The sequence below is a fragment of the Antedon mediterranea genome, chromosome 11, assembly GCF_964355755.1.
Source record: "Antedon mediterranea chromosome 11, ecAntMedi1.1, whole genome shotgun sequence".
Taxonomy (NCBI): Eukaryota; Metazoa; Echinodermata; class Crinoidea; order Comatulida; family Antedonidae; genus Antedon; species Antedon mediterranea.
This window is the reverse complement of record NC_092680.1, coordinates 1,447,104-1,460,000: the sequence shown is the minus strand read 5'-3', so window position 1 is coordinate 1,460,000 and position 12,897 is coordinate 1,447,104. Positions and strand designations below refer to the sequence as shown.

Below are 12,897 nucleotides of genomic sequence, written 5' to 3'. Positions count from 1 at the left end.
ATTTCTATGATAAAACGTAATCTACTTTAGACACATTTTGATAGATTGGTATCAATTAAATCTAGAAATAAAGCCTTATGCAAACAAGTGGGCGGTGAAAGCTGTAGAGACGAACAAACATTTAAACCGTCAATTGTAATACAAAAATATATTTATTTAGATGTAAGTACAATCCAGCCACGAGTAAGACATTTACTAAAGCGATAACAATTTTAATAGCCATGATCTTAGTCTTCAATCGCGTTTAAATTTAATGCTTAGAGTATTGACGTTTGTTATTTGATAGTAACAAGTTAAATGCCAAAATAGTTCAATTTATTATAACATAACATATTTCAGTTAAAATGAATATAATATTGTATTTAAATATGATGTTTGCTTTATTAGTATCAGTCGGTTTGAGACAGTTTACTAGGAAGATAGAATAGACTAGAAACTACAGTATCTAAAAAGAAAAAATTGACAAAACATATTTTAAGAATAATAGAAAATAGACATAGTATATCAACATGAAGTGTGTGGTGTGTGTAGGACAATTTTTGTATTTTTGTTTACTTATTTATTAAAAAATCAATCTATAATATGCATGTAGTATTTTTTGCATATTAAAAAAGCTTTTTAATAAAACATTTGGTTTTTGTTTGCACTAACCTGCCTAGGTGAGGAGAACGTTTCATGGACATCATCCTTTTGGTCATTTCTTGTTGGGCTACGTGATTTTTCAAGTCCATCATGTAGACAAAGAAACCAATCTCAGGCTAGCCTGGCCGATAGCTTGGCTGATCCGGCGGCGGGTAAACCAACCAAAAATTTGTTTACAAAATTTATATTTATTCTTATTAATTTCAATCCTATACCGTACCATTGTATTAAACTACAATACTTAGTACTTAGAATAGAGTACACATATGTCACATTTAATGAACATTTGTTCAAAATATCTCCTCAATTATTCCCACTACTACAAAACATGGCAACTTGCTTAATTTCCGTTGCTGTAGAATTCTCTCACTTTGTAAACTTTTTAAAACCATACCTTTTGTCTATTTTGTATGATTTTCTTAGATTTTAATTATTTTTTCTTTACTGTATATCCTATTATTTTAAGTTACTTTGGCACTTTTCTTGTTTGCACTTTTAAAAATTGTTTTCAATATATTGTTTTTATTGTAATTACAATTTTGTTTTCATTATTTTTTTTACTATATTTTAATATTCCTTTCTTGTATTAGTGTATCACTATTATAACAACACTGTTAAAGCTATACTCCTGAAAACAAAACTCTTAAAACCATACTCCATAGAAACTGAAAACTTCCTGAGAAGCCTGTACAAATACATTCTCATGATTTCTTACATTTTACATTTTACTTTCTATTGCAATACTATATTGGTACTAAATATAGTATTTGTCGAAACTAAGGCTGTAAATTATCTTCTGTAAGACAGTGTAATAGTAGGTATATCGTAAACATTACAATATTTCTGCATCAGTAATTTTATCAAACATATTTACAACTATCTTTAATAGCTCATGTTTTATTTCTGCAGTCTGTTTGTGATTTTTTACCTTTTTGTTGACATTTATACTATGTCTTTACTTATTACCTTACTTACCTTACTTACATTGTTTATAATATTCTTGAAAGCACAAGAGGTTGGTTATATAACGGTAAGTCTAAGTCAAAGTTGTTATACCAATATAAATCAAACATGTAAGAAAAAAATGTTTGTCCAACTTGGACATAAGAGTTAGGCAAACATCTGACTGTTAAACTATACATGGTGCATAATTTGTTGCTACTCCATTTAGCAAAACAACTTTCATCAATTAATAATACTTTGTGTGTGATCGATAGAAGTATTTATACAACTAGAGAGTGAACTAGACAATTACAGAAGTGATGCAAATACGAGCTTTTTAAACTGACTACTGTATCTGTTAATAAAATAATATGAAAACTACATGATTTTTATTACGGTTTTTGTAAACTAATTATTCTGTTAAAAACAATGAAATGACTAACTTTTAATGTATAGAATGCTTATGATTTAGTAGTAGTAGTAGTGGCTGCAACTTAGAATTGGCCGATAGAGAATGTAGCCGTATTACATAGTTCCTCTCCATGGTGTCTCTGTACTATTAGCTCTGGTTGACTTTCTACCTGTTTGATATCTCCATGGTATTGAATAATCTCAACTGTCACATAAATATAGCAAAAGAGTTTCCAGTACTGAATAATTTCAGCACTATTTCTTGTGGATATAGTAACACCATATAAAATCTCATAATGATCTTCACAATGTAACACAATTTTATGCGTTAGAAGAAGCCATGCTGTAATTTTTAATGTGTTTGTCATTTCCTCGCTATTTATAATGTTGTGATCGATTTTCATGTTATATTTAGAACATTCAGATCTATCAACAGTTAGTCAACACACAGATTTGATGTATGACTTTTTGAACACATTTAGTGATATATTTTGTGGTCTGATTTTACTAACATGTACAGGTAGAGGAAGCTAATACCTTTTGCGCAATAACAGATTAACGTTTTGTACCAAATGTTTAACATTAAATCAGAACAAATTAAATGTTTATTCATATACACGTCATTACATACATAAATAATGTGATTGTTTTTCAGGTACGCAAGGAGGTTTTGCTTAATAATTATTTATATTTTTCTTATTTCAGATCAAACTCTTGTTCCAAATACATTTTGTATAATATGTCAATAATTTAATGCAATTTCCATTTTTCATTCAATATCTATTTTGTGCATGAATAGTATGTCATATTCATTTAATGATATTTGATGATCTGTAGTTAATATCAATTTGTCCTATTACTGTATTTTAATCTTGTTTTCAAGTAAAAGAAGAGTCAATCACCTAAAGCATAAAGCATAAATATATAATAGTTCACTATAATATCTAAAAATAGCTTACTGATTTTAAATACCCGTTTAATTAACATATTCTGTTGTTTATAATATTTTAAAATTCATATTACCATGGGCCTACATCTATAAGCACCTCCCCTCACAACATCCCCAAAGTACAGTTATTTTCATAGTGAGGCCTATGTGATGAAGCCATCATTGACATCATCATTCAGCATTGTAACCACCTACTTCTTGTAAACTAAAAGGATATAACAATGCTATGTATTTGAATTTAAAAGTACATCCCAAAATACTTCATGATAATGATGTTAGTAATAGTATGTGTGTAAATAATGATATACTCTTGCCTTTAAAATAACAGGGGCCGCTGAAAAGAGCTCGAAACATGGAGCAGAGGATAAAACAATGAACATTATAGCCGCAATGCAAGACAGAATGAAGATAAGAGAACGAAATAAACCTGAAATATTTGATCTTATAAGGTTTGTATGTCACTTTATAAAGCTCAGTCTACACTATCAAACTAGTTTTGCAGTACTCGATTGTATATAACTACACTGTACACTAGAGAGTGCAATATAACATTTATTTAATATCATGTGACCCACAATCATCCAATCAAATAACAAGGTGTGGCATAATACATTATATCTTATATTAAGATACGCTATTCTCAAAGAAACAATCATCATCAATACTTAGAAATGTTTTGTTATTATTCAGTGGATAATACATTTTTTAGTGAAAATAGTTTTCGTTTTAGAGTTTAATATACAGTCGGACTTTATGTTGTCAGGCATGTGAATAAAGTCATATCAAAATAGTCACTTTGTAATATTTCTTTAAATAATATGCATGCAATACTCTATGCTCTAGAGCACATAACATTTCAAATGTTTAATAATGGTTTATGTAAATCATGGTGTAGTGTTGAAATTTCTGTATAGTTTGCCTACTGGGGGTTTTCAGGTACTTCAGGATATTTTGCGTGTAAAAATTACTATTTACATTTATGCTCTTTAGGAGGTGATGAATACACTATGTCATTTCAACAAACTGTATAATATTTATACCTTATATTAAATGGAAAATGTTTAAAAAAATCACAAAGTAAATGTCCTCCTTTGAGACACCTATTTTAGGTTGAATTTAGTGTCAAATAATATAGATATAGGAAATCTATAGTATGAAAGCACTTCATAATAATTTGTAAAGTTAAGTGATGTTTTTGTAATAATGTTATATTTATGTTCTTGTTGTCAATATGATCAGTTATAAAATGACATGCTTCCTGAGGGAGGAAACATTAATTTCATCAGCCATCTATAATGATTATGTTTACATTGCATCATTTTGTTATTATTTTCTTTTCTATACAGAGAAGTGTTCACTATTCCAAAACAATCACATTCTGGACATATGCAAGTGGTCAAGCAGAGTGTGCTGGACGGGACATCCAAATGGTCAGCAAAATTAGCCATAACTGTAGCAAGTGCCCAAGGCTTAATTGCCAAAGATAAAACAGGAACTAGTGATCCATATGTTACGGTACAAGTGGGCAAAGTTAAGAAACGTACTCACACCGTGCAACAGAACTTGAACCCTGAATGGAATGAGAAATTTTATTTTGAATGTCATAACTCATCGGATAGAATAAAAGTTCGGGTTTGGTAAGGTTTTAAGGAATTTAGAGAAACTAATTATTCTATTATTAATTAAATTTATATATTATTATGTATTGGCCCTGTCTCAACAAAATTCTACCTTAAGTTAAGTTTATTTGTAATATGATAACATATAAACTACCCTCAGTATCATATTCTATATAAATCCAAAAAAATATAATGTACAATTATTAATAATGTATCTGTAATATTCTATCTTATAAGTAATCGTACCCCTTACCAGATGAAAAATAGAATAATTACTTGTAAGAATTGATTTTTGTTTGTGATAGGGATGAAGATGATGACCTTAAATCTAAACTGATGCAGAAACTAACGAGAGAATCGGATGACTTTTTGGGTCAGACAATAATTGAAGTAAGGACCTTAAGTGGTGACATGGATGTATGGTACAATCTTGGTAAGTTATTCATTTTATTTTTCTTCATTCAAATCAATATTCAAATCAATTGTATAAGATGTACAAGTCATGCATACACATTTGTTGAGCAAGCTTTTGTTTTCCATTTATCTTTGTCCAATTTATTTTTAGGCCGTGTTTTAAGCCAAAAGATAACCGATAATTAACCGATAAAAATTAACAGATTTTTTTAACCGAACTGCCTGTGGAAACAGGGTTTAACTGGTGGAAACATGGTTTAAACGATTCCACTCGAGAAAAATAATATCTCATTCAAACCGGATAAATGGGATAATATTTAACCTTTGATTGGGCATCTGGTTATTTGGTAATAATTGATTATGCGCACTTTATTGGTAAAAAAATTTACCGATAATGTTGTTTTGGCTGCGGAAACAGGACCATAGGTTGGATTACAATCGAACATGACCATATGAAGTCTAGTAGGCTTTCCACAGTACACAACAAGCAACAGACTCAGTTATTGCTATACTTTGAACTCTTTGCATACTCTTCTCCGTTTCTTGTTCAACTATCAATCCTATCGATCATTTCAAAGACTTTAACAAATATTTGTATGCAAGTTGATTATCAGATCCATCACTCTTGCCATATTTCGTTTGAATCTCAGAGGAATATTTCAAAATTATACATTGAAAAATTTTATTTGCTATAATGATGCATATTATATCTTTCTGTTGCCGTAGTTGATGGAATGAAAATAGACATATCATTGTCATCCTCATCATCATCCTCTTCATCATAGCATGTCTCTTCCATAAGCTTTAATCTCTCTCTGATACCACTCGCCTTTTAGCCAATATTGATGATGATTTGCCCCTCTTTCTTTGGTGTCAAAAGTGCCATCTGATTTTTGATATACGGTTGATGTGACCAGGTGCCCTGTTTATTCCTGAATCTGTTATTTCTGTTGGTTTGTTCTGCACCAATTATTTCCACTTTTATAGTCTTTGGAAAATTATACATTTTGAGTGTTATAAATGCCAGATGAAAAACCTTTGTGTAGGCAAGGATGATTATAGCTGGAGCTTTCTCTAGACCACACTACTAGACCACAGCCACACCCATGATAATACATTTCACCATGTTAATATTTCACAATAGCAAACCTTTTCACATTGATATTTAATCAAACTTGTGAAATAAACACATCTGTAAAGCTGATATGTTTCTCACTTTACAAAAAAAGCTCCTAATTATCAACTTCTATGATTATTTTTGCAGAGAAACGTACTGATAAATCGGCAGTATCTGGTGCTATTAGGCTTCAAATTAGTGTTGAGATTAAGGGTGAGGAGAAGTCATTAGCTCCCTATCACGATCAATACACATGTCTTCATGAGGTAAGGATTTTATAAACATTGTGTTACCGAATAATACTTTACTGTAATGAATGCTGATTAATGCCTCTAATGACATTTCTATCTTAATAGTGCCAGTTCTGTGGCAAATATCCACCATTCACATTTAATAGGGAAACACTCATAAAATCAAGAACAAATTATCCTTTTTATTGTAAAAAAGTAAATACCACTTTTACCACACAATATTTTCTAAACTTGGTTTTTAAAGCAACAGTTTAGTGTGATTATGGCTTAAAGTTTAATAGTGGTAAATGATGTCATTAAAATGATTCTACCTTAAGTTAGTTTATATGTTTATTTGTAATATTAGAAAAAAGTAAATACCACTTACCACACAATATTTTCTAAACTTGGTTTTTAAAGAAACTATCTTAGTATGATAGGTGAATATTGTAAATGGGCTCAATCCTGGCTTTAAACAAATTTTCAAGTATAATAAATTTGCATTTTTATAGTATTGAAGTTCAAACATTCATATTAAATAGATTGGATAATAAAGTATAGTTTAAGTATAATATAAAATCTATGAATATGTTTCACAAATGGTTTGACTTAAGCATGTTGGTATCGTTTTTGATGAGGTGTATAAATCCAGGCAAAATGAATATTGGGATAACACTGTCATTGATGGGTTGCTTAGGCCTGAATTTCATCTTTTAACATACCCGGCAAACTAACTGACGTCGGCTCAGTGTACCACTTTAAAAACGAATATATTGTAGGATAATATTAAGCAGCTCAGTTTTAATACTGATTTATGCTATTACTATAGGCCTATGTCTCCTATTGTGCCTTTTTATCTGATTAGGAATTATACTGAATCCTCTTAGCTCCAGACGCTACTAAATCACTGCGAGCGGTTGTGTTCTGGAAGAGCCCCCTAGGCCCGAATTTCACCTGATTGACTATTCTTGTTACTCGGGAATTTCAAACGTTCCCGGCGACGACAGTGTGAAGGCAGGGCGCACCCCTAGCCTAGGCATAATGCAATATATTTTCAACTTGTATAAAGCGTTGGACTTCCATTTTAACTTTTATACTATATGGAGTACATTTTTTAATCATATTATAAGAACCGACCCACAGTTTAGGACCACAATGGAAATAAGTTTGCCGTCTCGGTACTTTTTGTGTTTTTTATCCTATTGATTTTGTATCAGAATAAAGAAATAAATAAATAATACTTTTAAGTTAGGTTTGCGATAAACGATATGTTTCCAAAAGAAAAAAAAGTATGTTTGAGAATGTCTCTACGTTTTGGTTCTTAAATACTAGGTATTTGCACTTTGACAATGTACATTAACAGATGAAAGCTAATGGATTTACACATCTCATGATTTTTGAAATTTAATATGTTTATCGTAAATTGATACCACCTATTTGTCTAGACCATTTCAATATTGCATGTCGATTTTCAATAACTTATTTCATCAATAAATTAGAACAAACCTATTTTGTTACCATAAAATGCAATGTAATATATACGTACAAAGTCTGAATACATTGGTAGTTATATGCACATCAAATTAACATCAAAGTTAAATGCTCATCAACAGTTTAATATCAAAAATAGATTTCCAGAAACTTGGTTTACAGTTGTGTTCATATAATAAGTAGTAAAACTATGCTGAAAAGTTGATGTTATATAAATTGCACTCTCACTGGACCGTGTTGGTGACAACATGACGCCTGCAAGCAAGTTTTCCAAACTCACTGGCTAGACAGTTACTGTATACCTGTGTGCATCACCAATTAACATTACAAAGTAATATACTCACTTTTTACTTGGCAAAAAAGAATTTTGCCAAGTATAGTATTCACTTTGTTTGTATATTTGTATGTATGTTTGTTTGTTTGTTTGTTAGCACGATAGCGCCTACAGTTTTCAAGTTATCGTTCTGATTTTTTGGGTGTAGATAGGTATATACTTTCAGACCATGCCTATTGAAAATCCACAAAATTGGTTTATTAATAACTTCACAAATAACAAAAATGATATTATTGTCAGACCGGCTAGTGTTAAAAGATAGGAGACAATTCTCAAAAGCCGGCGACCAGTCTTAAAGTAACAAGTAAACTGAAATTGCATTTTCTCGAGAACTACTTGTACAAAAAACCTTATTTTTGGACAAGAGGCAAGGGTTATAATTTTTGATTTGTAATTTCAAAACATAACTTGATTTAATGTACCAGTTTTTTAATATGAGTAGTTTAAAAAAAGCTATTTTTTTAAAAATCCACCCGTTTGTTTTTCGCGTTGCTGTTCCATTGTTAGTCAAATGAGACTATTGTTAGTTGATAATTAGTTTTTTAGTCATTTTATTATTTCATTCTGTGCATAGGTATATACTTACTGTCAGAACATGCCTATTGATTTTAAGGAAAATTGATATATTGGTCATGTCACAAAAGCTTATCTTCCATCGATATATTAAATAGCACACTCTCTATTCTTTTAACATGAACATATTCTTTGACATGGATCAAAATATTAGTCGACTGGCAGGGGCGCCGCAAATTGGCACAGCTTCAAGACACTCCTCGACCATTATTCTGGTCAATCTTGATTTTAGAAAGGTCATTTTTTTGCAGTTCCGGGATTGTTTGAATTAAAAAATTATTTAAACAAAATTATTAACCCCAGCAGGATTTTAACATGTAAAGCTAAATACATAAAGCAAAAAAATGTATCTTTCAACATGCTCCCAATCAGTGGATATATTTTGCAAAGTACTTCACTCAGTTTCTGAGTGCTTTCATTCTTCAATTTTCAAGATGCATAAGAACAAATAGACCGTAACTCAAAATTTTCTCTGAAACGGGATATGCTATTATACAAATACTATCAATATATTTTCATTGTTTGATTTCGGCAGAATCTCTTCCACCACCTCAGTGAAAAGGTAGGAGGCAACGTGAAATTACCTCCTGCTAAAGGTGACGACGCCTGGAAGGTGTATTTTGACGAGCCTGGCCAGGAAATAGTTGATGAGTTTGCAATGAGATATGGAATTGAGTCCATCTATCAAGCAATGACGTGAGTAAATTTGTTATGTAGGGCAGTTTGTGAGGCTAGCTCGCATAAGGCCTCAATTAGGGTTGTAAATTGATTCTGCACATTATACTGTCATATTTGTGTAATTTCATAGAGTCTATATAATACAAATATTACTTCTTAAAAGGCTTAATTGCTCCGTTTAAATTCATTGATTTCAGTAACCTAGTCTAAGTGTCATCATATAAGGAAGCATATATGATGCAAATTTAAGTTGTATATATTTATTATCTTTGACTTTTTTTATATTCCACTGCATCAGTATTGAGTATTTGCCTAATAATCTATGAAAATAATGTATAAGGTGCCTCTATGGTATGATACTTGGTCTGTAAATAAGAAGTTACTAGTTCGAATCCTGACAGGAACATATATCACAACTTTAATCATTTTTTTATTACAAATATTGTATCTATTTTTGCAGTCATTTTTCGTGTCTACGTACTAAATACATGTGTAGTGGCGTACCAGCTGTTATGAGTACCTTACTAGCAAATATCAACGCATTTTACGCACACACTACAGCTACCACGGCTGTTTCAGCGAGTGACCGGTTTGCTGCTTCCAATTTTGGGGTGAGAACCAAGTTTCTATATTTGTAGTTTCAATATTTCACTTCATCTATCCTCTTTGGGGTCCTTTGGCCCATAATGCTGCAAGATTCCTGGCTACGGGCTTGACTATTTTCCATGATTTCAATATTTCACCTCATCTATCTTCTTTGGGGCCCTTTGGCCCATAATGCTGCAAGATTCCTGGCTATGAGCTTGACTATTTTCCATGATTTCAATATTTCACCTCATCTATCCTCTTTGGGGCCCTTTGGCCCATAATGCTGCAAGATTCCTGGCTACGGGCTTGACTATTTTCCATGATTTCAATATTTCACCTCATCTATCCTCTTGGGGCCCTTTGGCCCATAATGCTGCAAGATTCCTGGCTACGGGCTTGACTATTTTCCATGATTTCAATATTTCACCTCATCTATCCTCTTGGGGCCCTTTGGCCCATAATGCTGCAAGATTCCTGGCTACGGGCTTGACTATGTTCCATGATTTCAATATTTCACCTCATCTATCCTCTTCGGGCCCTTTGGCCCATAATGCTGCAAGATTCCTGGCTACGGGCTTGACTATTTTCCATGATTTCCATCCCAACTCTGTTCTCTCTTTTTCTACTGTCGTCTCCACGAAGTTTTTGGACGTCCAACTTTTCTCCTCCCTTCAGGACAATACAATGGTAACTTTAATATAATATGGATATTGAATTAACTAATTATCCTATCAGTACATAGACAAGTTCCTTTTATTCTGGCGTGATTCTTTTAAAAATCAATCTCAATATATTTACTAAAGATAATTATGAAATTTGAATACAACTAAAATAAATATGATCGTAATGTGTAGTCATAAATATGCTATTTCCACTTTAGGAAATTGAAAACTTCATATGAAAATGAAATGTATTTAATGTTTCCAAACAAATAAAACATGAATTATGACATGTGGATTTACGGCTGACAATGAAAATGAGTACTCCGTCCAAAAGACAATAAAACGTAGAATGAAATTTGATATAAACATTACAATTAAATTTGAGATTAAGTTTTAGCAGATTCACTATCTAAAACTTTCATATTTACAAGAAAAAATCTATCTGCTTCATCATCAGTGGAAAATCACTTCCATTTATTGTCATTTGCAAAAGAAATGTACATAGAAATTATGTTAATTACTTAATTCTCTGACACAAACATGAGTTATTTAAAGTAAAAATAAAAATAAAATAATTACTCAAAATGAACTGTATTGAATTTTAAATGTGGAGTTTACCTAAAAGTGCATTGCCAATGTATAAAGTACATGTTGTTGTCTATCTATAAATTACTTTTAAATCCTACAGACAGACTACGCATAAAAGTGAACAAAATGAGTATAAATCATCGTCTTCATTTATTGTTGACATTGACAATTCATTTTTATTATTCTTTCTGTCAAATCTCTGTCTGATCATAAACAATGTTTATTATAGAACAAAACTGATTGTCAATCTCAATAAACATTTAATAAATCATTTGAGAACAATTAACACTTTTTAAACAAAATAATTTATCTCCGAGAAAACATCTGTTAAAGACTATTTAAAAAATCTACACTATTTATACATGCAATCTTTGTGTAGTTATATAATGTTTCCATAAAAATGGAGGGTCTATCAAAGGTTTGTATGCATTTTTCTCCTATATTCAATTTATTTGTCAAAATACTTGCACAGTATATCACTGTGCTTTGCATGTCCACAATTTTCAAGTTATATTATATATAAACAGAATATCCTATTGATTTTCACGAAAAAACATATGTTTGGTGATATCGCGAAAGATTAGTAAAATCTTCAATTTGCGCCAAATTCTAAAAGAGAACAAACCTCCATCTTTTGCTAAATTGTTTGGTAAGTTCTCTTGCTAATATATATTCTTTCATATTTTTTAATTTGGAAATAAGCATAGAAGAATAAAGATGTTTATAGATATTAATATGGAAATATTACAGGTGTCTAAACTAAAAACAAATCACAGGAAACCGATCGATGGACGACTGAGAAATTACTCATAAATAGACTTGCTGATTACCAACAAGATGACAAATGCATAAGAAAAAAAACTCAAATTAATATATATATTAGTTATACCTCTTACTTATTTATGTATGTCACATATATTTATATTGAAAGGGAAAAAGAATTAGGTTTTGATTAATAAATGTTGTTTATTTTGCCAACAGAAAGACCGATTTGTCAAGACGTTAGATGGACTACATAATGCAGTTAGGATAGACTTATCAATGTATAGGGTATGGAAACATTTTAATTAATGTTAAATTGCCAAGCCAACACATCTATGGTTTGAAATAGTTTTATATTTATATTTCATACTCATCCAACAGCGAGCATAGACTTGCCAATTACAGGGTGAATAAACTATTTTATAATTTGTCGTGCTTAAACTAAATCTCATTTGAGGCTTAGGGAGTTGAGTTAAAAGAGTCACAACCCTGGCACTAGGTTAGGATTAATCTTCGGACCTTGGGATTGGAAGGCAAGCATGTTAACCATCAAGCTACAGCTCCCGTATCTTTCTATTAATATTTTTAAAACATATCCCAAAATACAATATAACTTCTTTTACAGGAGAATTTTCCAGCTGACAGCCAAGAGAAACTTGCCGACCTCAAGTCAATGGTTGACCTGCTTACAAGCATAGCTTTCTTCAGAATGAAGGTAAAATATGCTGCAGATACCTTATCATTTCATTTAACGTTAGAAATTGAAACTGTCATATAGGTTGCATAGCGACACATTTGACATGAAACCTTACTACACCATCGTATGTATTCTACTCTCTTCTTGACTGATTAGAAGTAACATTATACTAGAACGCATATTTTTTTACAAAATAATTG

The 12,897-nt window shown here is 31.1% G+C and overlaps 1 protein-coding gene across 10 annotated transcripts in view; it reads left to right on the top strand.

The window, feature by feature from the left end:
• Nucleotides 1–12,897, top strand: part of LOC140062288 (protein unc-13 homolog B-like) — a 130,015-nt gene that overhangs the window by 93,494 nt on the left and 23,624 nt on the right. For all 10 annotated transcript variants that reach the window (XM_072108438.1, XM_072108436.1, XM_072108435.1 and 7 more), the window contains 8 exons: nt 3,273–3,393; nt 4,291–4,581; nt 4,869–4,996; nt 6,242–6,360; nt 9,258–9,418; nt 9,861–10,011; nt 12,220–12,288; nt 12,626–12,715. In XM_072108438.1, coding sequence (XP_071964539.1) covers nt 3,273–3,393; nt 4,291–4,581; nt 4,869–4,996; nt 6,242–6,360; nt 9,258–9,418; nt 9,861–10,011; nt 12,220–12,288; nt 12,626–12,715 — 1,130 coding nt within the window. The remainder of the gene's footprint in view (nt 1–3,272; nt 3,394–4,290; nt 4,582–4,868; nt 4,997–6,241; nt 6,361–9,257; nt 9,419–9,860; nt 10,012–12,219; nt 12,289–12,625; nt 12,716–12,897) is intronic.